The following is a 26,385-nucleotide window of genomic DNA, read 5'->3' as shown; positions in this document are numbered from 1 at the left end:
GCATCAGGCACAGTTAAAATAAAAAAAATCATCACGTTCGTCAATAACACTGTGGCCTTAAAACAAACAAATATATATTCAGCGACGTTCTGGCGATTGCCCATCTTCCTTCCTGCTCCTATTTATGTGGAAGAGGCTCCAATATCATTCACTACCTCGCCTGGTGTACAGGAGGTTCGTGGGTTCGATCCCTACCCTGATACCCGCTGTATTTTCGAAGTTTGTGTGTTCTCCCCGTTGTCGCATGGATTTTTATCCGGGTCATCTGGTTTTTACCTCCACATTCAGAAACATGCGTATTTGGCTGCTATAAATTACGACATTATAAGCCAGTTTAACACGGAGGCTTTCGTGACCAATATCATCCATAATAGAGGTTTTTTCGGGTAAGATCGCGTAAAAAATAAAAATGTGTCGTTAAACCCACCACCACCCGACACAGCCAAATAGTAAGGTTTGTCACGTAAACAGAACAGCCAGCTGTCCGCCTGATGATGCTGGTTGTAATTACTGGTGAAACGTTGTATTCAGATTGTAAATGTTGTGGCTTTGCTCTCCAAAACACCGGTGTGCTGAACTAGTAACGAACTGGCATGTTCTGTTTACGTCACAACCCTTACTAAATTTTGATTTAAAGCTTTCGTGACTGCAGTAATTAATATTCTTAGCTGTTTCGGTAAAGTCACGTTAAAGGGAAACAATAAAATATATATTAAACAATAAAAAAAATTCTCACGACGTTTCGTCCATAACACAAACGGTCATCATCAGGTGTGAAAAGCAACGGCAAGAATCATTTATTTATTTTATTTCATTTTTAAAAATAAATAAATGCGGACCGCCACTTCTTTCAAATGTTTCTTGCCGTTGCTTTTCACACCTGATGACGACTGTTTGTGTAATGGTCGAAACGTGAGAATTTTTTATTGTTTTATATACATTTTATTGTTTCCCTTTAACGTGACTTTACCGAAAGAGCTAAGAATATAACCCTTACTAATTGCCTGTGTTGAATGGTGGCGGGTTTAACGACATATTTATATATTTACACAATCTAACCCCAAAAAACGTTCATTATGGATGAGAAGCCACTTTGTTGAGCCAGATGTTATGCTGACATCGGAACAACAATCAAACGCTTCACCACACGGGAGCTCACGTGGCCTGCTCGCGGTGATTGCTGGGGCCGCGTTACGGAATCAGAATCTTTATTTTGACTGCAGGAGAAATCCGATGAGCCATGAAGCTCTTTTTCACAGACGTCCAGTATATTGTTCGGTACGGCAGTCTCTGGCTCAAGCGACGTGCGCACCTTCCCCTTAACTGTACGTATTTTTTTGGTCAGGCATTACATTTTGAAGTTGTTTTAATATTTGCCATTGGCTTTTTCGCAGTTTCATCGGGTTTGTGTAAAATATTCGCAGTCGAAATGATGCAAATTTTGCACGGCGAGCTGTAAATAACCTCCGCGTGGAACAGCCGCGGTCCCCGACTTTACACAACCTCTGACAACGGCCGGATCAAACGGGTCGCAGCGTGGCAAACCAGCTGTGCATCGTGTTGGCAAAACACCGGGAAGGCATCTATAGCAAAAGATCCATGGCATTGCCAAGAGCCGTCATCGCCAGTTCGTCGGCCATGGCACGGACATCTCCTGAGCGATCGCTGCTCGTTATACCCCACCAGCCGTGTGGTTGTGTCCATCTTATAAAGAACAAAGAAGAAGAAGAAGCGTCGTTACTTATTCGCACGGTCTGAGGACTCCTTTTCAGGAGGGTTCTGCATTGCGTGTTTTTTTTTTACGTTCAGACGTTTCCGGGCAACGAATGAGTTGTGGATACGTGTGGGAGAGCAATGGGGGGCATCCTGAAACACGGGGGGGGGGGGGGGGGTGGGGTGGGGGAGTGCATGACACAACGTGAAACAAATGGAACGATGAACAATACAATCTGATGGTGTACTTTGTCCTACCATGAATCCTTTGCTCTCACTCGCCGTGTATGAGGATAGGCAACAATGCCCGAGTCCCCCGCCACCACCCCCGCCGACCCCCTCGGAGATCACGAGGGGGTGCCTCGCGCTCACCCGCCTCTCCCGCATTTCTCTCCCTGCTGCCACCCCCCCCCCCCCGACGTCTTCGTCCTCCACGCAGTGCGGACTTGCCCCGCCGAACAGTTCACCTGCGGCAATGGCAAGTGCATCCCCATTGCGTGGAAGTGCGACCTGGACAATGACTGCTCGGACAATTCGGACGAGCCGCCCTCCTGTGGTGAGTTCCCACAATCCTTTTCGTTTTCATTATGTCGCCATGCACTGACACACACACACAACACACCTGCTGGATTATGAGGCACACCCTTAATTTTAGCATTAAAATGCAGTTGAGAAACAGTGCGCTTTTCATCAAGGAACTTTAAGCGCTGTATAGGACACAGCAGCCGCAGCAGACGCTCAGCTTAAACATAATATTGTAAATACATTTTAAGAATAATTTACTAAATGAACTAAAAGTTCAATAAGCGGAAACATACAAATCGGGTTTAAGGCGCATTTTTTAAATGTCTACAGACTCATTTATCCCTGATATCTTGTGGAAGAGCGTTCCATAGCCTGGGGGCTGCACGGGATAAATCTCGGTCACCCATAGACCGACACCTCGAGCTGGGAATGCAGAGAGAAGATCTGCATCATGCCCAGATCTTAGGGATCTTGACGGGACGCATGGGTGCAGCATGTCAATGATGTAGGCTAAGGCAAGATGGTTCACTGCTTTGTAAGTTAACAATAGAATGTTAAACTGTATTCTATGTGAAACTGGAAGCCGGTGCAGGGAGGCCAAAACGGGTGTAATATAATGTGAAGTTGGTATTCCGGTTAACACCACAGCATTCTGAACATGCTGCAAATTGTTTAGCACCTTCTTAGCCACGCCAGGGAGTAGTAAGACATTACCATGGTCTATGCGAGATGAGATGAAGGCATGGACCAGCTTTTCAGCATCTGAGGCAGACAGAAGGAGTCGGATACGGGAGATATTCCGAAGATGCAAAAACGAAGTCATTGTGATCTTTTTAATTTGAGCCGTGAAGGACAATGTGGGGTCACAGATGTACGTTGAACTTCTTTCGCACCGTACGGGGGAAAGGACAACAAACTAAAGACAAAAAGCAGTTTTAAAGAAAGGACTTTTCAATCGAGATTTAAAAGTGCAGAGCTCCAGTGGCTTCCTAATATCGGGGGGGGGGGGGCGGGGGAAATCTTTATAATCCACAGAATGCGGTCATACCCAAGGTTGCGCGTAAACCATTTTTCCATATTTACAAATTGAATGAATTATACGCGTAGAGCTTTTTTCATCGTTTTTTTGTTACCCCCCCCGCCCCTCCCCATTCAGAGGAGTAACTCGCCCCCTGTTATTCCTTTCAGCCTACCCAACGTGCCTCCCTCTGACGCAGTTTTCTTGCAACAACGGCCGCTGCATCAACATCAGGTGGCGCTGCGACTCGGGTAAACCCCAAACGCGCCGCCTCCCGGCCCTTCCAAGGCGCCTTCCTTCACACTCCGAGCCACCATCGCACGTGCTTAGCTCGCCGCTGTATTTATGAGAAGAATGAGAAGAATGTATTTGTGTGAGCCTGGTTAGAGAAAACTTTCGTCAAGCAAATTTTGACAGGTCCCCCCCCCCTTCCTGGTGCATTATTGATGAGAGTTCACACTTGACGGCAACACCAGCCCCATTTGTTGTTTGTCGTTTATACTGGAGATTAATAAACGTGTTTGTAAGTTGGAACTATATGTTCGGAACGTAATGCAATGTTTGGCTTATTTAAAGACTAGCCTCTGCCGTAGAAATGCAGATATTTTTCCCACTGGCTCGATACGACAGGAATGAGTATTTGCCGCGGACATTTTTGAGCGTGGAGACACGACTATGAAATTAAATGTGCCCATAGTCCACCTCGCAAACGCACAATGGGACGTCTTAGCCATTGTGGTCACACTGCTGCTGCCTCGTGTCTCAAACCGCACGTGCATTCACAATGCAAGTTAAATATCTACCGACTGCAGGCGTAGTCGCTGACGGCCTTGACTGGACTCTCTCACATCCGGTGTGAAGCGTGTTCCGTCCACAAAAGTAACCCGTGTCGACGCAACGTCAGACTTTGACCGGTGACAAAGCGTACGTACATGCAGACTCAGTCTCCCATCTGCTGTCAACGCTTCATCGGGTGGAGCTCGGCAATTGTTTGGACCACTCGTGTGTCACCGCGCTTTGTCGTCTCTTCATAACGACGAGCTGCGATTGGCATGGCCTCACTGGTCACGTGGATTCAAAGAATGTCGCTCGTGTCCGCGTCCGGCGTCCAAACAGCCACGCTCTCCCGGACTCCTGTCCGTGTGCCTGTGGCATTGTTGTCTTGCAGATGACGACTGTGGTGATGGCTCCGATGAACATCGCTGTTCACTGTTCTACGGTAGTGCGCATAGATCACCGTGCATGGCTATGCCTGTGATTGCCGTCCGGCTAGCTACGCAGCTAATGAAGCCTGGCATGCAATTTTCGAGCAGTGTTCTCCGAGCAATTACGACAAAAAGCGGCCGATAGTATTAAATTCTCGAGACCTAATGCAATGCCATACTTTTACCCATTTGTGCTATTTTTTTGTTCATTTCTTTAATTGTTTCGCATGCTCGGGTGAGGGTATTTGAATGGCATAATTACTCCACTGCATGCAAGGGGCTTAGGGGAGCGACTTTGTGTGGACGTGCCGCGCTTCAAGTGCCGTTTTAGTGTCTTCACAGACAATGCTAATGTGACCGTGTGATCCACGTGGTTCTCAAACCATTTCAAAACCTTAACGCTATAATCCCCGTTTCTTGGAAATTATCACAGTGGAATGTGTCTTTCCCCCCCTTTCGAAAAGTAGCATGTCATAATTGAGGTACAGTCAGTGCATACCAATGTACCAATGTACTGTCTGCAGTCATCATAACGAAGTCATCATGACTAAATACGAATTATATTCTATCACACCGTAATTATCAATAATATATCGTATGCACGGTCTCCAATTTCAGATATGATATATTTTCAGTGTTAAGAGTACGAATACTTTTGGTAAAGCCTTGGCCGTCTTTTATGATACTTTTGTGTTTGTGAGTGCATGCATATACATGATGGTGTTTCTTGTACGTGCATGCGTATTGTGGGGCACGTGTCTATGTGTGTGTGTGTGCACTCGTCGACACGTGCCCACGTGGGACATGACATTGTTCACGTACAGCGCAGCGACGCTGATCGTGCTGTGCAGCATCAAAGTCAAAAGTACTCTCTGAGCCATCCTGGACCTCCCCTCGGGAAACTTGACTCAACACGAGCTCCTTGCCGCTGGCGACGGCGGCGTTTTCAACGCCACCTGGCCACGCCACCTTCGTTGTGCGCCACGCTCGCCTTAAACACGCGCTTTGCTAAACAACCATTCTGCCCATCCCTGCGCTCGGTGGAACTAAACAGCGCGACGGGCCTCAGCGTCGTCGTCGTTATCCCCCCTTTGTGCTGCTGCCACTCCAGACAACGACTGCGCGGACAGCAGCGACGAGGCCGGCTGCAACAACACGTGCGCCGACTCGCAGTTCAGTTGCAAAAACGGGCACTGCATCCCGAGCCAGTGGGTCTGCGACGGCGACAACGACTGCGGCGACGTCAGCGACGAAACCCATGCCAACTGCACCGCCAACAGTATGGGCCCCACTCCCCGCACCCCCCCCACCTACCTACCTCGTCCTCCACCCACCTGCCACCCGCTCCCCCTCCGCCTTCTCATCACAAACAATGGGTGGATCAATTCAAAGCGATGTTGTTCGCAACAAAAAAAAGCTGCCAGCTGGTGACGGCATACCCTGAGAACTGCCGCACTTACTTTTGTGCAAGCTGCAAACTGCAGACCCCTGGCCAGCAAATGCACTGCTCCACGGAGCAGCGACACTGGCCTTGCGAGTGGGACATCGAACTCTCGAGACAAACAACACGGCGATTTTTCGAGGGATTACCTTGCCCATTGCGGCCACCCTTCGATGCGTATGACCATGATAGCTCGTTCTCCCTGCAAGTGCACAGCTCGCGATCAAAAAGTGTCTTTGTGTGCCGTGAGAACTTCACGGACCAAATTGTTTCCAAGCCGGCCCTTCCTTGACCTAATTTGGCTTCCACTTGGTGTTAAGGCTGTGAGTTGTGTGAGTTAGAGTGGCTGGAACACAACCGGGCTTTTCACACACTGTGGAAATTGAGCATAATAACTATTAGCACACATTTAAAATTTTAGACGGGTAATGCATTACGTTAATGCAATTTAAGTTTAGTTCATTGTGTTTCAGGAAGCCCGATAGGAATAATAATGATGCAAATTATAACGTGGACAACAATTTGCGGCAATAATTGACCGTGACGCTGGGTCGTGGAGCGACGCTCAGTGTCGGTCGAATGCCGGGCACAAGAGGCACGGCCTTTAATTGCCTCTTAAAAGTCGGTGTAGATTTAATGCTGCGAACGTGCAGCAGGATGGCGTTCAAGACAGCGAGGGCTGCCCCGGGGAAACCACGCCTGACAGTGGTGGCCCTGTCCCTTGGTGTAGAGAGGAGGTTATGAGTCACGCCGCGGAGAGTTTGACCGTGAGCTTTTAAGTGCAGGACGACGGGAGCGAAGGAAGATCCAGGTGAAAGTAGAGGCGTGGTGGCAGAGGTAGGCGACATTTGTAGCTAACCCTGCTGGCGATGCGAAGTCAATAGAGGGAGCGTAGCGAGGCAAGGAAATCTAGCGGAGGATAACAAGTGCCTGGGACGACGTGAGCGAGACTGGTTTTGCACTAGTTATAATCTATTATTGTGCATGGCAATATGTTCAGGAGCTTAATGCCAATGTCGAGGTCTGCGCGCCACAAGAAGGCTTCAGGAGAGACTGTGAAATGTTGCTATTCCTCCGTTGACTACAGTGGTTTACTATATGGTCCATAGTTTGTGTTGAATGGCCACAGTCGCACTGTGGCTTGTCTTTTAGTAACCAATTCATGAAGGAGATTTGCGCAGTGGATGTCGATGTTCTGATGCCATCGATGGTTACACCAATGTCTTCGGGGGAATGGTCAGATGCCAAGAGGTGCGATGTTCGGGGGCGGGGTGGTGGTCTTGAAATGTTTGTTCTGGATTCGTGCGCTGTCGGTCTGCTCCATTACCGAGCATTCTTGCGGATCCGAGTGAGGATGTGGGATAGCGACATTTTTGAGCGTGGAGGGTCAAGTGGACGTCGTCCATTCGCACGACTGAAACGTTAAAAAGGCAAAATGTACTCGCTGATTGGTGCATCTCAATTCTTGAGGCGACAGCTCTTTAAGAAATGCATTAAACAGCCTAAGTGCTTATTTAGATGTCAGCACTTCCACAGCAGGCTCCCACAAAGGAAACTGCGGTTTGGGTTTTCATTATTATTCTTATTGTTATTCTGCTTATTTACCCAGAAAGCCTCATTGAGTAGGACGTGCGAATTTCTTGGTATAAACACTCACTAATTGTTTGAAAGCATCCATATATTATAGAGAACTACAGAGCAACTGTTGGTGCCAGCTCACCACGTGGCAGCCTTCCAGCTTGGTCTGTGGTTCCTCACTGATTGTGAGATGCAATTCGCATGAACGATGCTATATAACACTAAAAATTATATATATTTTTTTCAACTTAGATTCCAATTTTGCAATTTGCGAGCAATTATTTCAATTTGGTCACCGTGGGCAAAGACTCTTGCAAATTACTTCACGTCTGCTCTGAAGCAGACGGTGCATATTGTTTGTTCGCAATCGACCTACCACGCGAAGCATCAATCGCGGCAGCTGCTGGGTTTGAACCGTGAGCCTCTGCAACAAGTGGCGAACGCCTCGCCACCGAAGGCCACGTCGCTGTGCATTTCACACGGAGAGTCTTGCTTCGTGCTACGCACATTTTGATCGCTCCTGTAGGCCAGCCAGGTTGAATGTTAATTTAAATCATGAGTGTATATGTACATAAGGTGCCCCAAGGTGAACGAGTCAATGGATGTATTTCACGAGGCAGGACCTTAAGGTATGCGGTGGAAGAATAGGAAGGCAAAGCAATTACACGTGACAGACAGGTTTGGCAATACTTTACACAACGCCATGACCAGAATAATGCATAAGAGAGGATGATGATGATGATATATGCTGATAATGACAGTTGCATAGATTGTAAATGGTTCACTCGAACCTTCTTTTAACGTGTGTCTGCCATTGTGATGCCCGGAGCATCTTGCTGAAGGTCGTGTGCCGTGGTGTTGTGCATGATAATGTGCATTGCAATATTTATTTTAATGTGATGACAAATTAATGCGTTTTGTTTCCGTTTGTGAAAATACTTGTAACTAGCCAGTGCCACGCCATTGCTTATATCGAGCAATATTTTTAGTGGAGGAGATCAGCCGTAACGTTTGGGTCATAGGTCACCAAAAACCAGAGTAATTTTGTCATTTTGATGGTTGCTATTGAACGTCACGTCGAGGCGTATTGGAGCAGAGCCTCGTCACGCTGGCATTGCTGCTGCTTATACCCCAGCTAAGTGAGCTGCCATTGTGCGCGTGCCTTTACCCCATGAAAGATGCCTCGATCAGAGTATGCCAATCATCACTAGACATACGAATGTGGCTCCGTTGACTGGCTTTCATTACGCTGTGGCTGTTTAAGGGATGACACGAAAACACATTCGCAGTGTTCTTAATAACGCTGTGCAGAGTGGTGGCACCGTGGTTGACACACTGTGCGATCAAATCTGACGATCTGAGTTCAATTACCAGCCATTTGCTTTTACTGAGTGACGTTACAAACTCTGAAGGTGCATCAGTTAGTCGATGGAAGGGAGGTGTGTATGTGTATGCCAAACCCTGTACGTAGTGTACACGTAGAATAGTGTGCAATATTTGTAATGTGGCCTGTGGGAGCAGAGCACTCATGCTGCTACGACACCCCTGGCCTGTGGGTCGTCATCACTCAGCACAGCTAATTATGGAGCTTTAATGGACCCCGTGAATGCTCTCGTTCATAGAAGTCCATTAGCGGAGGCTGTGGAATTCCTCCATAAGATCGCTCGTGGGAATTTGGATGTTAGCCACATCCGTGCCATTTTAGTGAACCTGGCCAGTGATTTATTTGTGGCGCTCTGGTGAGGGCAGTTGAGCAGGAATCACAGTCAACGTGAAATGATGACCACTCTGTGGGGAGTCAACAGGGGTCATTATATGGAGAGACTGGGTCCTGCCATAGGAATGTGTAATTCTCACCGTTGGCTCAGTGGCATGGATAGGAGTGATTGCTGCTGCATGGGAATGTTTTAAATGTATATATTTGCTTTGTTGCTCAATGTGAACACATTTACAGATGAATTCACTGTTGTGAGTAGGCACGGGTTTGATTGAGCTGCCCAGGTTGATTGCCTGCTGTGCGCAGGCATGCCGCCACACTGGATTCCACTGTGGCTGCAATCAGAGCCACCTTGTATTTACTCAAATCCCAGGCAAAGTGATTTCCTACTCCAATGGGCATTCGGGTGGTGCTCATTGTTCTGATAACAGCCCTGATTTCACATTCCAATGGCAGACGTGAGTCCATACATAGGGCAACCGCAAAGCGGAACTCATTTTTATTGATCCCAGAGGGATGATGGACCGAGTCAACGCCCAATCAGGATTCGACCTGGCAACCTTCTGATTGCGATCCGCTCGCTCAAGCGCTGAGCCACCAAAGCCGGACATAGGCTCGTTTGGGAAGTGTGACTAGGATATATTCTTCGAATCAGATTCGGAACAATTTTGACCATTAGATCTCAGAGATATGTGGAAAAAAAACATTTCGGTATCAACTTTGTTGAAATATGATTTGGGTGCCAAACAGCTCTTGGGTTATTTAAAGCACATTCCCAACACACATTCAGGTTTGAGTACAACCTTGCGTCCACGTATTGCTTTCATTGTGAAGTTTAAGAATTGCCTAGAGGCTGTTGGATGTTTTTTTTTTAGGTTCAAGGGCTCAAAGCATTAGAAGTGATTGGTGACTGAGCGTGAGTCTGGAGGGAGCGCTGGGTCACTCTAGCGCCTGCACCAGTGGTGATCTGAACATTTTGTAGCAGGGGGAACTGTTCTGGACCTGGAGATTTACGGCTCCCGCTGATTTAATGGGCCAATTATTTCTCTCAAGGGTTATAGGGCCATTACTTCATGTAGAGGGCTTGGGAGGGCACATGCATTGCATATGCTGGAATAGAGGGGAAAAGTGCAGCCGAAATCTCTGCTGCTGAAAATGAGGCTCTGGTCCCCGATGATTGACAGGTTATGCTCATAACGACTTTCGATAAAGGTGATGTTTCGCCACCATGTGTCGTTTGAGATTCCACAGTGACCATGCATAATACGTGTCATAGGTGTAACGCTGTGCAAAATTACAAACGGGATGAGATTTTTGTTGCTGTTGTTGTTGGTGATCTACAGGGTGGTAATGGGCCTGTGCTGATGCGAGCCACCCAGGGATGCATTTGCAAAGATTAGCCGTCTCGGCTTAGGGGGCTGCTAATTTCTCTGCCTCGGGGACAGTATTGAGGGTGCCTATGTGGAAGATGCACGGAGGGTGCCAACCCTGCTCATAGGGTATGGATGGTCTGTGGCACTCCGAGGCATTGTACGAGCGCGGCATTGGCTGATTTGATATGGACTCCTGTTGAGAGCAGACGGTTGCTCTGGCGCTGAAACAGGCTAATATATCGACGGTTGCTGCACAGGCGCATGTTTGGCAAATGTAAGCTCGTTTTTATTAGAAAGCTTTTCTTCAGATTTCATATTTGCGCATTTTTCTGTTTGGCAAAAAAAAACAGGGCTGAACACTGGCAGTATCGTCGCACGCAAACGCATGCACTTATTGAAAATTTGCTGCTGTATTTTACTTCGCATTTCTACGTGAGGTTATTTAGTCCATTGCTGCTGTTGAGCAAATAAAGCAAACTAATTGCTGGCACATTTTAAACCGTGACCTCTATATGCATTACACAATCGAAGCAAATGTGTCTGTCAAGGTGGGAGGTTTATGGGCTTCTTTGTTGCCCGATGAGACCGTTTTCTTCTCGGGTTTCACTGGCGGCAAATCCACAGGCACATCACGCGGCACGACGTGTAAATGGGCAGGGCCTGGTACCGCTCGACTCCCGCACGACACGGATCTTGTCAGCGAAGTGCCGCCCCCCCCCCCAAACCCCCCCAGACAATACGTTCAGCACTCACGTGTGTGTGTCTCTTCCAGCCGCGCGGCCCCTCCGGCAGTGCCGCGAAGACGAATTCCGCTGTGCGATAAACGGGAACTGCATCCCCTTGCGCTGGCGCTGCGACGGCGACGCCGACTGCATGGACATCAGCGATGAGAAGGAGTGCGACGGGCAGCGGAGGACGTGCAATCCCGGCACGCACTTCACGTGTGTGAGCAACGGTGGGTGCCAGTCGGTCGACCCGTAACACCCCGGGTCCATCCCGTGGCCTCCATCCCGTGGCCTGCCAGCGAGCCTTCGACACTTCACGTGATGGCCTCAAAGTGCACCTAGCCTGGCATGAGCTCCGTGGTGATGCCACCGCCAACTAGTGGATAATGCCGCCTGTTGTTGTTGTGTGGAGGTGTGAGGCTTCCGTCGTAGAGCTGTTAATAAAAGTGGGCGATGAATGTACAATGTTTTTGTTAAAACCAATGTATTCTGAACAATTATTACGTATGCCAGTGCTCATCTTTGACCTTTCATGCAAATGATAACATAACAAAAGTCATACATTGGTTTATTGAGTGCTTGAAGCTTGCAGCGTTGGTAGGCAATGCTGCGGCGATGAAGGCGATAACCCTTTTAAACAATTCGTTGCTGGCTAAAAGCCGTTGACCGCACCGGATAGTTTCGTGCCACGACGCACAGAGGCACCCTCGCGCAGTCGTATGCCTCTACCCGTGAGCCCAACTCGGTATCGAAGCATTTTATGTTCTTATGGTTGACACCAGGCATCTGCATAAGAAAGGCATGGGTGTGCGACGGTGACAACGACTGCGAGGACAACTCTGATGAGGCGGGTTGCCACGCGAGGACCTGCACGCCGCCCTTCTTCCTCTGCGCCAATCACTCTACCATGTGCCTGGACCCTAAGCAGCTGTGCGACGGGAACAGCGACTGTCCCGATGGCTCCGATGAGAGCCTCCTGTGCGGTGCGTACCCCGGTGCCTTGCCTTTGCTTTGCAAACCCAGCACGGTGGTGGTGAAGGTTGGTCATCATCGTCATCATAATCCATAGGCAGATAGTCCGTAGGTGTCCACTGCACATTTCGTCATTGATTTCCACTTTCTTCTGTCTTGTGCCAAAATTGCTCAAGTAGTGCCAAATCTTATTGGCACCGGTCTCTCGTGATGTCCCCTTCAACCCCTTTTCTGTTAAGTCTTCCTCTCTTCCCGGTTACCTACATTTTTATGAACAGCAATAACTTTTAATGTTCCTGTTGTTGTCCATCCTACACGTGCATCCAAATAGCGCCGGTTTCCTTCTCACCACCACCTGCGTCATCAGGTTGTCTTCTATGTGCAGTGTCAACGATTCAGAGACAGAGTTTCTAGGAGGCACCTTCTTCATTAACAACCTTCACGGTCTTGTCCACACACTCTCCACAGTAGCTCAGCCTAGCCTGTACACAACACCGGCCATCTAACACTGACGGCGCTGACTGAGATAGCCAACTGCTCTCCTTCGTAGCGCAATATCTAGCGGAGACGTTTAGCGACGACGGCGACGAGACGAGAGCGACGACGAGAGGAGTCCACTCCCAGAACCAGCGGCCTCGAGCTCCCCGCTCCCGGCTCCTTTTATGTTACCAGCGCGGCCCTGGCTCTGCCCTGACCGCGCCTCCCTTCTCGAACCCGCTAGCAGGTTCCAGGGGCCTCCAGATGGGGTCCTCCGTGACCCTTACCCTAGTTCCTCTACTCTGCCAACGCTCCCGTGCTCACGCTCACCGGCGTGTGTACTGTCTGTCCACCACAGCGGCCGCTGGTGTCCACCAGCCAGCGCTATTGAACTACATATGTACAACGTTTTTCTTACGTTGGTCACTCTTTGGGGTCCAGCTTTGAAGGTTGGTAGATAACACAAATGCCGTGAAAAACTCCATTCACCTGGGGATCAAGGTCACCATACACTTGGCTTGCAAGGAAATGCCAGTAGAGCAAGTGGATGAATCTCCATCTGTTTGCACCTGTACGGGGATGGAGCACTCTTGTACATCCGCTTCGCTCCAGCGTCTATAAACACTCTTCAATTGTCTGAAACACATCTCGCCACGTTAAAGACATCGGGAGCCTGGGCAAATTGTTTGCGCCAGGTCCACTTGCCTGACTGCCTTCCCGCTTGCCTGCGGTTTGTCACACCTCTGTATATCCTAATGAAAAATCTGCGCAAAGTGTGCGTACGTATGTTGAACTTCATGCGCGCTCTCCGTACGTAGCCAACCGTGCTAATCGGAGGTGCGAGGGTCAGAGTGAGCGCACTCGATGTTCAGTCGTTGAACGGTGGACACCAATGTACAACCAGCCACACTTCGCGCACTGCGTTACAGGCACAGCTTAGCCAATGCAATCATTTCACTCATCGCGTGGTAATAATGTCTTCACGGAGGCTGTTGGCCTGTCACGTTTACCCTATATGTATCGTGCTGGAGGTGCTTTTATAAGTATTGATATGATCGTGTAAGTGTTAATTGTTACTGTAATTTTAAGTGTTGATTGTCAATCATTGGTGTGGGTGTTGTACAGCATTTGTTCAGGTGTTGCATGTATGTATGTTGAACTTCTTTCGCACCATACGTAGCTAACCGTGCTAATTGGAGGAGCGAATTTGTGCATTAAAATTTTTGATGACAATTATAGGTTGGGCTTTTAAAAAAAAATCTCTGTGCTCTTCTGATAATGCAGTCAAATATATTATTTTAGATTATTGGTTCGTCTGATAATGTCCACAGGATTTGGTTTGTTCATCTTCATTGCATTTTACATGCACTGCTTCGTAAAGGTACCATCTAATATTCATGGGATATAAAAATGTACACAAGTTGAGTTAGAGAAGTATATATATACATGGAATTCGTACAAATGTATACACAACAAGACTTGTGCAGGTCTCCTGCGTATATTGGCCATCGTTTTTTTACTGTTCAGGCCAGGTGGCTCAGCGGTGGAGTAAGTGTCTCGTTATCCGATCGTTGCGATTTCAAATCCCAGTTGGGTCGATCAAACGAGCACCGATTTCTGGGGAAGCCAACAGTGGTTGTCGTCAAGATAGACTCGCCCTCTGCCACCTGTACACAGAATTTCCTAGCGGTTGCTTAGGGTTGTTAAATGGGAGATGGGCGAAGATTTGATGCTCGCCTGCGCCGGAAATCGCTCTAATTTCACTTCGTTGACCTGGCCGCAGCGGCACTGTGGGCCATGCGGCACACGTTGCTGCTTCTTGCAGCCAACTTATCGCCCCTCTCCTGCCGCCCCCTTTTCCCTGCAGACCTATGCCAGTCGGACAAAGGCGGCTGCAGCCACAACTGCACGGTCACGCCAGTGGATGGCTTGGTGTGCTCGTGTCCCAAGGGCATGCAGCTGGGAGAGGACAGGAAGACGTGCAACTTCACGGACTACTGCGCACGCCACCTGCGCTGCAGCCAGCGCTGCGAGCAGGAGAAGGGTGCCGTGAAATGCGGCTGCTACGATGGCTGGAGGCTCATGCTGGACGGGAAGAGTTGCCGCAGCACGGGTCAGCACACCCGCGCTCGCTCAATCGTTCACTCGTTCGTGCCCTCCGGCAATGCATATCTGGTTTCCGCCGTAGTGCAATAACTGTCCTTTGCACATGCTGCGTCTTGCGATAGGAGTGCGGGAGGGTTTTCCACCACTGGCTCAGGACTCCAAACAGAGATGAGCACTGCCCAGCACAATTTTTTTACAGCCAGGTGGCGAGAGTGATAGAGTGAGCAGCTCGCAATTGGAAGGTTGCAAGGTGAAATCCTGGTTGGGGTGTTGACTCAGCTCATCATAGCTGTGAGGTTATGATAATGAACGCGACTTGGTGGTGAAAATCAACTGGGATTGTCCTGTGCGTTGAGTCGCCCCTTCCCACCATAGGAACGAGGAATTTCCACCAGAGGCACAGGGCTGTGAGCAGGAGATGAGCACTGCCTACAGTGATCATTTGAGCAAAAAAAATGTTTGATTTAAACGCACGTAGAATTTTTCCCGCAGCCCATTGACATTTTTTGGCAGCAAAACCCAAAGAGGAGCTTAGGTCACCTAACGCAGCTTCTGTTATTTGTAGAGAGAGACAGAGAGAGGGGGGGGGGTGCTCCCACATCCACGTGGCGACAGCGGTGGGGCACCAAGGATTAGTCAAATATCACCACGGTGTTCCCGATTGCAACTGTGTCTCCGGCCGATAGCTCGTGACAATTTTTTAGGAGCGCTCCTTCATTGAAGGCAACCAGCGTGAAACGGGGTGGGGGGCGATTAGCTGCTGCTCATTTCCCGCCCTGGGAAATGAATGTAAGCCGTTGGTGACTTGTATAAAATAGGACTTATCTGGCCGGACAGCGACGGGTGGGACGAGGAGAAGCAGGGTTGTGCCGAGATGGGCGATGCAGTGGCACCCAGCGGGAGAACCTGGACATCCGTGGTGTTGTCGAGACTCCAGTGGCAGAGGCAGATCCCTGCAAGCACCACTGTTTGCAGGGATCATTTAGGAGTGGCAAAGTGGTGACAGAGGCCTGGTAGCAGCAACTGCTTTGGTTACGGCGACTCGTCAACGTTTGACGACCATAAGCCGATATGCGTGCGTGCGGTCACATTTTTGTTTTTCCCTTAAAATCTTCTTTGTCATGCAATTGCGGTTATAGTGTGTTTAGCAGTGACGCAGTGCCGGATCGGCATGCCCACCGTTTGCCACGTTCGTACCCCGACCCCCCCACCCACCTTGTCGCCGACGCAGACCCATTCGTGCCATTCATCATCTTCTCCACGCGCCACGAGATCCGCCGCATCGACCTGCACAGCCGCGACTACAGCGTGCTGGTGCCCAGCCTGCGCAACGCCATCGCCATCGACTTCCACTTCGGCCAAAGCACCCTCTACTGGACCGACGTGGTGGAGGACAAGATATACCGTGGAAAGTTGGCTTTCAGTGGCGGTGAGTAGCCCTCGGCCGTCATTGCAGTTTGACGGTGCGTGCGTGTGCTTGTGTGTGCACGTGTGCGCGTGTGTGCATGTGTGTGTGTGTGCCACTAAGAGATGGGGCCTTACCATCAGCCCCACCAAACCTAAGCACCTGCCTGGGTGGTTTGTACCATCGGACACTCCACCCCCACAACTCCTAATCGGTGATAGGGCAGTTGTGGAGAGAGTGGAGAGTTTCCCATACCTGGGCAGTGTGCTTATGACCGGCACCAGTTTAACAGCAGAGGTCTCACTCCGAATCAGTCGAGCGGCAAAATCTTTCATCGGTTGCGTAATGCTGTGTGGAAGCTACCTGGTCTGTCGCTCCGCAATAACCTTCAGGTCTTCTCGGCCACGGTCATTCCTCCCTTCTCTACACTTGCGAAACGTGGACCCCCCTAATGGAACATCTTCGCCGGTTAGAAACATTTAGGCTTGCCTGCCTACGATCCATCCTGGGCTTAACCAGGCTGGATTGTGTGAGGAGCTCACAAATCTTTGAAAGATCTGGGCAAGGTCCCATCGGTGAGCTCCTCCGGCAGGCAAAGCTGCGTTGGCTGGGTCATGTAGCCCGCATGCCCAGCCACCGCATGCCGAAACAGCTTTAGTTCAGCCTGATCGAGGGGGCTAAACGGCCGCGGGTACGGGCTAGAGAAGAAATGGAGTGATGTGGTACAGGAGGACGTGGAGCTGAGTGGACTTGCCGATGACTGGTACCAGCGGTGTCAAGATCGGCCTCTGTGGAGGAGGCTCGTGAAGGACGCTACTGGGCAGTTGGAGGCAGTCGCCCTCCAACAACAACGGAGGGCGGAGGAGCTACGCTCACAACAACGAGCGGAGCGCCGGGTGGCTAAAGCACAGCAGGTTGGCACAGTAGGGGGCACAGTTGGTGCATCAGCCAGCCATCTCAGTCATCTTAGTTAGTCGACCCGTGGCACTTGGGTCTGCCCCGAGACCTCCTGCCAGCGGGTGTTTGACACTTCACGTGGCCTCAAGGTGCACATGGCCTGGCACAACCGTCGTGGTGACGCCACCGCCACTTAGTGGCGAATGGCGGTTGTTGTTGTTGTCCGTGGCAGGAATTCCAACGTTCCCGCAATTCGTACCCGTGTTTTCCAAAGAGGTCTCTGTCCCGCGTCTTGGATATTATCCTGATTTGCAGGATTTAAAGGCGGGAGGAGAAGGTGGAGCCTCCCGGAGTAAACGCTTCTTTAGCGAGGGAGCTTGGGGTGATGTGCACCGAGTCTCACCGCGTGCTGCCCGTACGGTGACCAATATCGCTGCTGGACGTTTCTGCAAACCTTGCAACAAACACTGTGAGCCAGTCCTAATATTTCAGACATAAACCAGGGCACCTAGCAAGCAGGGCCTTTATCTGTAATGCCTAAATAATTGCTCGCATTGCTTCTGCACGCATTTACATAATGCACGTACATTTGTGCATAATTCCGCCATAAAATTGGATGATTTTTGTCTTCACCCGATTCATTGTTTAGAGAATTGAATAATGCGGTGCACCATTAGCGCAATAACGTGCCTAGATGGTGGGGGTCAATGGCCAATCGACACTCGAAAAAAAATTTCTTCTGAAGAGACTTGCCACTGTCATAGGAATGTGGCATTGCCACCAATGGGCTCAGGGCTCCCAACGGAGATGTATCCTGTCGGGCGACACTTTGCCCTGACCTCTTTGCACGCGCGCCTTGTTCGGAAAACGTGCACGGCGTGAGAACCGTGGGAGAAAAACAATGCAGTGCCGCGTTCAGGTGGTCAAGGCCACAGTACCGCGTCAGGAGCAGCGGAACAGCGTATCTCCGTCATGTCGCCTTCGTATTTGTGGATCGGGCTTTGCGTCATTTTACGTTGTACAGTCTGTTCTGGATGGAGAGTTTAACATTTTCCGTACTAATAACGAATTGGCGTGTTCTGTTCACGTGACAAACCTTAATAATTGGCTGCGCTGGGTGATTGCGGGTTTAACGACACGTTTATATTTACGCGATCCAACCACGAAAAACCTATCTCACGGATGATATTGGTCACATAAGCCTACATATGAATTTTCCGTTTGTGCATCAGGTGTCCGCATCTACTGCCATGGTCTGTGCAGCGGATGCGGTCCAGGGTGGACCGTGAGCATTTACGCGTGTGACCCCCACCCCACCCCACCACTCACCCCCACCCCTCCCGTGTTGTTGTGCCTGCGTGCAGGGACGTGGGTCCTGGCAGGTGGTGAGGACAAGCAGCCTTCAAGCACAGGTCCCCGCGACGCCCTCCGAGGCGGCCTCTCCGCCCACAATGCACTCACGGCATCCGCCACCACCGCTGCTGCATCGTAAACACACATCGCATGCTTTGAGTTAAACCTCAAACTTGTTTATGATTTTTTTCCATTTGTGTGCGAATACCTTTTTTCATTGTTTCCTTTTTTTAAGTGTGTATTATTTTTTTAAGTGTGTATTATTTTTTTAAGTGTGTATTATTTTTTTAAGTGTGTATTATAGTTTTTTTTTTTTCCCGCGGATTAATGAACTATGCTGTTTCATGCATATCAATCAACGGTTCCCATTTTGTTTTCTTTTTAAGCTGTAGACGTTCACCGCCACACTTTTAAATTTGTTTGAAATGTTTTTTCGAAACAACGCGTCTCATTGATCTTATGGGTGCAGCTTTTACCCGATGGGGTCTTGTACAGGCGCTCATTACGAAGCGTGTGATTCATTCGCCTTTGATTTTGTGTGCCATTAAATCTCGCGCCGCTTGAACCGCCCACCCCCGGGGGGGGGGGGGGGACCTCCCGTCGCTCAGGCTTGCCATCACTTGCAGGCCTCAGCAACGTGGAAGTGGTGGTGGAGCACGGTCTGGCCACGCCTGAGGGCATCGCGGTCGACTGGATCGCTGGCAACATCTACTGGGTGGAGAGCAACCTGGACCAGATCGAGGTGGCCCGTCTCGACGGTGCCATGCGCACCACGCTGGTGGCCGGCAGCCTTCAGCATCCTCGCGCCATTACGTTGGACCCGCGCCACGGGTGAGGGCTGTGCCTCTCCGATGCGCCCTTGCCAACAATCGAACCACGACAACGCCTCGCCGATCTCGTCAAACCTTCTCGCGAACTCCCGGTCACCCTCACAGCAGCAGCGGCTTCTGGCTAACCGTCGAACAAAGACGGTCACCGCATCGCGCGCTTTCACATGCGCTTCTGCGGCCGTCTGGAACGCTCTTCCTTCCGATATTAGGAAGCCACTGGAGCCATGCACATTTAAATTCAGATTGAAAACTCATCTCTTTAGAACTGATTTTTGTGTTTTGTTGTGAATCCTTCCCCCGCACCTCCAATTAACACAGTTGGCTACGTGCGGTGTCTGGCGTTTTACTCCACATGCTGGGAGCTTATTCAGGAGCGAGGCATCAGGCATCGTGCCGAAAAACACTCGGTACAAGCCGAAAACACATTGGAGAGCTGTGCGGCACGACTGCGGAAAACTGCATGGTGGATCTTCACCACCAGCTCGAGCCCAACAGCCGCAGATTAGAGTGAACTGGCCGGGTGGCGAGGCACATCTCCTATCCAGCGAATACGGAGTGCGGTTAGTGGATCATGTAGAGATGGCGCTGCGAGAGATACTACCCACTTACCTGCTTGTGCGGTGACGAGTCTGGAACATTACATTGAGATGGAACCTCTTTGCGTGCATTTTTGTTAGGTGGTTTTCTCGAGTTAACGTGAGATTTTTATCCAACATGTAAAATAGTCAGGATTATTTACCACATCATTCCATTGCAGGAACCTCATGAATAAGGAAAGTACCTCTCTTTGATTCTTTCATGGATAAATTAAACCTTTCATATTTTCTTCATTATTATATTTTTTGCATTATGCATTGGGGCCTACTTCTTCCTAGAATATCCACAACTCACAGTCAATGTCTTCATTGCAGGGTCCGGGTGGACTGCAGCCTGAAACAGCTTGTTTTTTTGTGTGCAGATGAAGCTCAGCCCACGAGAAGATAATATCTGTAACAAATGCCAGCCTCTCGCTCGAGTGATATCACATCGCGATGGCTTTCCAGTGCGATGGGGTGTCACATGCTGACGCACCTTGTCATCCTGCCTCTTCTGACTTGGATTGGAACTGTCACCTCCTCAGCGCCTTTGCTTAGCATGCAAGCCCCATCTCGTCCAGATTGCTTCGATCTTGAGCGCATTTGGTATTTGAATGCGCTCGCTCTTATCCTGGACCCTGCTATCGCTGTCCTGCCCCCGCCGCCCTTCCCCCGCTGCCCTCCCCCCGCTGCCCTGCCAGGATCGTGTTCTGGACCGACTGGGACGCGTCGTTCCCGCGGATCGAGGCGTGCTCCATGAGTGGCAGCGGCCGCCACGTCGTGTACCGCGAGACCGGCGCGGGAGGCTGGCCCAACGGCCTCACCATCGACTACCTGGAGAAGCGCCTCATGTGGATCGATGCGCGGTGAGCGAGCGAACGTGGGCAAGCCGCCGCCAACCCCTCTTCCCGTACGGCGACGGCGGTGAATCGCAGGTCTCGGAGCGCCTATATAGGTCTGCCGGCTTGTAGAGCGGTCACGCACCCTGCAGAGCTCCGCTGCATTCTATTTGCTGCTAGCCATAGCACGTCCCGGCTACTGGCTGGATAAACAAAGGACTGTGGTGGCAACGCGTGAGCTGAAGGAGAAGCCAGAATGTGCCCAAAATCACGGAAGCTAAATGGAGCTGAGCGTGGAACAGCACACGTACTGAGAACCGACATGCATAACAGGCGCTAGAGGCTGTGGAGCTACGTTGTCGGAAACGGTGGCGGTGTAGCAAAATCCATCGTATTGCACTTCCACGCTCCCATGTCTGTGCGCCTCCACTGACCAGTGTGGTGAAGTTTGGTCAAATGACCCTCACCACCTGCATGATGTGGGGAGGCCCTCGTCCAGCAGTGGATTAACAAAGCACTGTTGTACGTGTTCGTGTGCTGTGGGGGGGGGGGGGGGGGGGGTTGCGAACTGTCGATCGGTGGTGTAGGGCTTTGGCATCCTGCGTCGCCAATTCAGAAACCCGAGTTCAATTCACAGCCGAAGCTTTACATCAGTTGAGAGCAATGTCTCACCCAGTTCTGGGCCTCCTCTAGGGTTGACTCAGATTAAAATGTGCTGGCCAGACTACCCATCGTGTGCCATTCATTCCAGCCTGAACAGGTAATTGCTGACGGTCCTCATCCCAACAACCTCAAAGGTCGAGCAGGCACCGTTTTACCACCTTGGCACTGGACACCTGCCGATGTAGCATGCCGATTGCCAGCGTGTTTTTATTTGTCAGCTGCGTGTACATCAGTCTCAAAGTCTGCTCGCGTTCCGTACTTAACAAATTAATGCGGTGTTAGCCACCCTGCAGCACCAAGCCGTGCCATCAGGCCGGACTGATTAAATTCCGGTGTCCAAAAGCGAACGGTGACTTTCGGTGAACGAGCCTGGCCCCGGGGTGATGTGGGTGGACAGTGACATACGACTGCTGTTAATGCGTCGACGTGCCGCTAAAAGGGGACGTCTGTGGCTACGCCTCCCAGGACGAAGAATCCGTCCAACTCTCTTATTGTCGTAAAAATGATACTCGTCTGAGAGTTCACCCGGTGCACGAGGAATTACTCGCTAATTAAATGAAGGCAAACGGATGAGAACTGCACGATGTGACAATATCGCCAATTTGCTTAACAAAGCATGAAAGGGTCATTACAATTAATTAAGATGAGTGTTACAATTAAACTGTCTGGGCTGGCTGAATAAATGGCTGGTGGTGGGGGGGGTGGCGTTTGCTTGGCAGCTAAATTTGCACGCTCTTTGTTAACTTTTTAGCTATCGTACAGTCAGGTACGACTTAAAACACAACGCATTCAAATGCAGTGTGTCAGAAAATGCCAACCCAGTTACCGCTGCATAATTAACAGTGGCAATGTTCATACGAGTACGAAGTGGTGCTCATTTCTCCTGTCATTGCTGATTTCCCACACAAAGCAGCACTCGTTTTATACACACAAGCGTCGTCCGCATCTTGAATGGAGATCGGCAAAGGTGCTGTGGTTCACTTGCATCGAGCGCTTTGCGCGCAATGAGCATTCGCCACGAGCGGCGGGCTGGCGTTGTTCAGCGGGCGGCCATGCGTTTGACGTTGGGTGCGTGCCCGCCCGCAGGTCGGACGCCATCTACTCCGTGCTGTACGACGGCACGGGCCTCATCGAGGTGCTGCGTGGCCACGAGTTCATCTCGCACCCGTTCGCCATCACCGTGTTCGGCGGAGAGGTCTACTGGTCTGACTGGCGCACCAACACGCTGCTGCACGCCAACAAGTGGACCGGCCACAACGTGACCGTGGTGCAGCGCACCAACGTGCAGCCCTTCGACCTGCAGGTGTTCCACCCGTCGCGCCAGCCCATGGGTGAGGTGTCTCTCTTGGCGCCGCTCCTCTGCCTGTAACTCTCGCGCGGGGAGCGGCATCGCAGCGGTTAGCGCGCCGCGTCTACGGACCCGGCGGCCCGCGTTCGATTCCCGCTCACGGCCAACGCCATTGGACAGTTATTTGAACCGGTCCCGGGCCTCCCCTAGGTCGAGTCAGCCTAAAATGAATATGTGGTGTAGTGTGTAAACGTTTCCATCTCGGGAGACGAGGGGGCGGCCAGGCGTCGTGCTGGCCTCTCACACCCTCGTGTATGGTGCCGGCCTTAATCGGTGCTCGCATCAGTGGTGAATGTGTGAACTTGCCCTGGGGCTCCCCAAGGTCGATGCACCCAAAAAGGAGTACCCGGTGATGTGTATAAACATCAGCATTGGGGAGGCAAAGGCAAAGTGCGCCGTACTGGCCACACCGCTCTTGTCATTCGCCACGTCTGCCTCAAGCCATTCCGAGACGTCTGCGAGTTACTGGGTGGGTGCGTCCCGTTCACTCCTGAATCCAAGGACGCTCAAGCAGGTTGGCATTAATTTTTATTTAAGAAGGTGTAGCGCCGCTGTTTTTAAAGACATTGTACTCGCCGCAGAGAACTGTTGCGACACGACTGCGCCCGATGATAGCTGGTGCCAAACTGTGCCAGCATGGCCTTGTGGGAGCCTCGGTACGTCTTGCGACGTGAAGATGTACTGATGAGGTTATTTTATTTCAGTTTTTCTTCCGATTCCATTCCAATGACGTGAACATGCATCGGCGGAATGGGAAAGCGTTAATAGGTGTTCACCAACAGCACTGGTCCCACTAGGCTATCCTGGGCTGAGCAGGGGACCCTTGTCTTTGTGCGTTTGTGAGCTGAATCAGAATGTCGCTTGTTTATTTGCATGTGGACTCTCGTGGCTCCACGTGTGTTTGACAGCTGCCCTCTCTACACGTGTGTGTGTGTGTGACGGAGAGCCCTCTCCCACTCTGGATGCGCTCTCAGTCAAACGGCTCATTTCCCTGCCGACAAATGCCCTGCCGAGTGCCTTGCTCTGTCGACAGTGGGGCGCCTACGTGCTCCCCTCGCCCCACGCGCTCTCTCGCAGGATGGCTGCCCCGTGCTGCCATCACTCTCTCTTGTCCTGGGGGGCACCACGTAATTTCTAGCCATAATGCAAAGTTGAAGTATGAAATGAAGTTTTTTTTTTTTATAGTGGACATCTATAACCCGATTATTGCATGGTTAAACCAGCAATGCTGTGTATTTATGTTCTCGTGAATGCACCGTGAAGAGTTATGTTTAGTTCTCGTCTCCTTCTTCACGTTATTCTTTTTAAATATTTGTATCGCATTATTGGACGAAGCGCTATCCCAACAAACTTCATGGGCAATAATTTAATTATGGCAGTGGCCATAAACCACCGTCTTTTACTGCCACTAAACTATTATCACCCCCAGTGAATGGCGGAAATATTTAAGGGTCCTCTAGCGCTGCTAAAAGACATCCAAATTTTAATGGCCCGTGACAACTGTGAGGAACGTCCCTGCTGCTGAGTGGCCCTGCGTGCTAGCACGTCTGCGGGAGTCGCACCATCGTCAACCGCTCCCTCGCGCTCCACTGCTGCGCCCCCTCTACCACGCCACTCAACGAGCGTCGCGCCGCGTGCTTTCTACGTTGCAGCCGAGAATCCGTGCGTGGCGAACGGGGGCCGTGGTCCCTGCTCGCACCTCTGCCTCATCGACTACGATCGACGGGCTGCGTGCGCCTGCCCTCTGCTCATGAAGCTCGCCCCAGACCGGCGCACCTGCAATGGTGAGCGGTGGTGCAGCGGTTAGCCGGGCGAGGTGCTGGCCACCCACCCCCTCGTGTGCCGTTCCGGCCTTCATAGGGGCTACTCTCCAACAGCACTTGCCCCAACAGTCTGTTAAGGCTACGTGGGGGGATCTTTGTCTTTGAGCGCTCACGGCCGGCACGAGCCCTATTTTGGCTTCACCGCAATGTCTCATTTAAAGTGCTCTGCTTCCCGGTGATGTTCACCAACCCTTTGGATTCCCAAGGCAAATGTATGATACACAAGCTTAATAACTGTATTGCAACACGGCTGTGTTACATTATAAAGTTAATTGACTAATTACAATTAAAATTAGTTTATTAATGTCCATACAACCTTTAGCTTTTTTTTTATTTGATACGATCTGTCTTCAATTTGATCTTACCCGTATTATTATTACGACTACGAGTCTTGAGCCCCGTGACCTCTGAGGCCCTACGCACATGCTTAGTTTGCTTATACCTTGCGATGCCGAGCTGTGTCGGGTTGACTGCTGCAATGGTGTGGACGTTGCTCTTCTGCACCATTGGCGCGCCTCTTAACAGAGGTTGCCGATGGCAAGCAGTTGTTTGCAGTGGTTTGGTTTATTTTGGTTGCCACAATGAATGTTCATTTTCGACGGGGACATCGTTACACAGTAGACACCTGGCTACAACAGCAGCAACAATAACACATTAACAAAAAGAATTGAATGGCGAGGTCGTGTTCCAACATGGTGCAGCCAGCACAGAGAATACAACAAGGCTATAGTAGAATCCATCACTTACCCAAAGTGAATATTTTACATTCGCAACGATGACAAAAGCATTGGGTGCTAAACAGCACCAAGGACAGGAAGATTAAAAAAAACTATTATAACTTAAAGTCTGCAAAGCAGAGCGATCTATTTAATGTTTGTGTGAAAGGAAATTTGACGTCCAAACGCAATTTAAAGTAGCACAAGGATGGTAAGGTAAAACTTTATCACTCGGTTATTCCAGAGATTAGGGGGCCGCCACATGGAGGGAATGTAACCTGGGTTTGCTTCTCACAGGAACAGAGGGTGGGCGGGGGAAGAGCTTCCAGTGGATACAGGAATGTATCTCGGGGATTAAATGATCCATAACATATTTAGCGGACATATTTTGAGGATGAAGATGGCCCAATGCCGATTAGAGTTGTAATTGAAGTTCGCAGCGATGGGTCCTGCATGGGGTATTGAGGGCAAAAGCAAAGTGCGGTGTGGGACAATGAAACCAGGTGTTTTTTTGTTCATGCTGAGCCAATAGCAAGTCTGTAAACAACATCACAGTTGTCAAAGATGGAGAGTATAGTGGATTCTAATAATATTCAATCATAGTCCGGGTGAAATGCTAAATTATATCTGTACAGGAAGGCAATTTTTGTCTTTATTATTTTAGCAAATATGAACAACTAGTGGGAAGTACCCGGCGTTGCCCGGGTCAAAAAAGTATTTCAAACCTACTCTTAAAAATCTAACAGCAATACATACTGACTGTGGTGGTACCTATTATGATTACAGCAGTGCATACCGACTGTGGTGGTACCTGCTATCACTACAGTAGTACATGCTGACTCTATAGCAGTATTTATCGACTCTATAGTAAAAAGTACTCACCTGACAGAGTGGCGTGGTGAGGCCTAGTCCCGTGCAGAGCCTCGAACCTCGCCTAGATTGTCCAGCCGGCCGAGGTGGCACCTTGGCAGGCTGGGGCTGGGCTGCTACCCCTGAACCCCCCCCACCCTTGGCCACGATCTCCTTGGCCGCTCTATAGTAATATCTACGGCCTATAGTGGTAGCATCTACTGACTGTATAGTCGT

The 26,385-nt window shown here is 50.3% G+C and overlaps 1 protein-coding gene across 7 annotated transcripts in view; it reads left to right on the top strand.

The window, feature by feature from the left end:
* The window catches only part of LOC116949636 (prolow-density lipoprotein receptor-related protein 1-like), a 289,619-nt gene that overhangs the window by 185,445 nt on the left and 77,789 nt on the right, over positions 1 to 26,385 (top strand). For 5 of the 7 annotated variants that reach the window (XM_076069024.1, XM_032967177.2, XM_032967167.2 and 2 more), the window contains 13 exons: positions 2,153 to 2,269; positions 3,427 to 3,507; positions 4,425 to 4,475; positions 5,573 to 5,740; positions 11,343 to 11,525; positions 12,078 to 12,278; positions 14,612 to 14,857; positions 16,082 to 16,279; positions 18,517 to 18,564; positions 19,132 to 19,336; positions 20,612 to 20,776; positions 22,499 to 22,743; positions 24,413 to 24,544. In XM_076069024.1, coding sequence (XP_075925139.1) covers positions 2,153 to 2,269; positions 3,427 to 3,507; positions 4,425 to 4,475; positions 5,573 to 5,740; positions 11,343 to 11,525; positions 12,078 to 12,278; positions 14,612 to 14,857; positions 16,082 to 16,279; positions 18,517 to 18,564; positions 19,132 to 19,336; positions 20,612 to 20,776; positions 22,499 to 22,743; positions 24,413 to 24,544 — 2,040 coding nt within the window. The remainder of the gene's footprint in view (positions 1 to 2,152; positions 2,270 to 3,426; positions 3,508 to 4,424; positions 4,476 to 5,572; positions 5,741 to 11,342; positions 11,526 to 12,077; positions 12,279 to 14,611; positions 14,858 to 16,081; positions 16,280 to 18,516; positions 18,565 to 19,131; positions 19,337 to 20,611; positions 20,777 to 22,498; positions 22,744 to 24,412; positions 24,545 to 26,385) is intronic. The other 2 variants (XM_032967210.2, XM_032967186.2) reach the window with 1 other exon arrangement.

This window comes from Petromyzon marinus, chromosome 2, assembly GCF_048934315.1.
Source record: "Petromyzon marinus isolate PM22_M1 ecotype Great Lakes invasive population chromosome 2, UKy_Petmar_22M1.pri1.0, whole genome shotgun sequence".
In the NCBI taxonomy this organism is placed as follows: domain Eukaryota; kingdom Metazoa; phylum Chordata; class Hyperoartia; order Petromyzontiformes; family Petromyzontidae; genus Petromyzon; species Petromyzon marinus.
The sequence above is the reverse complement of the archived record's forward strand: the minus strand, read 5'-3'. Positions and strand labels throughout refer to the sequence as shown.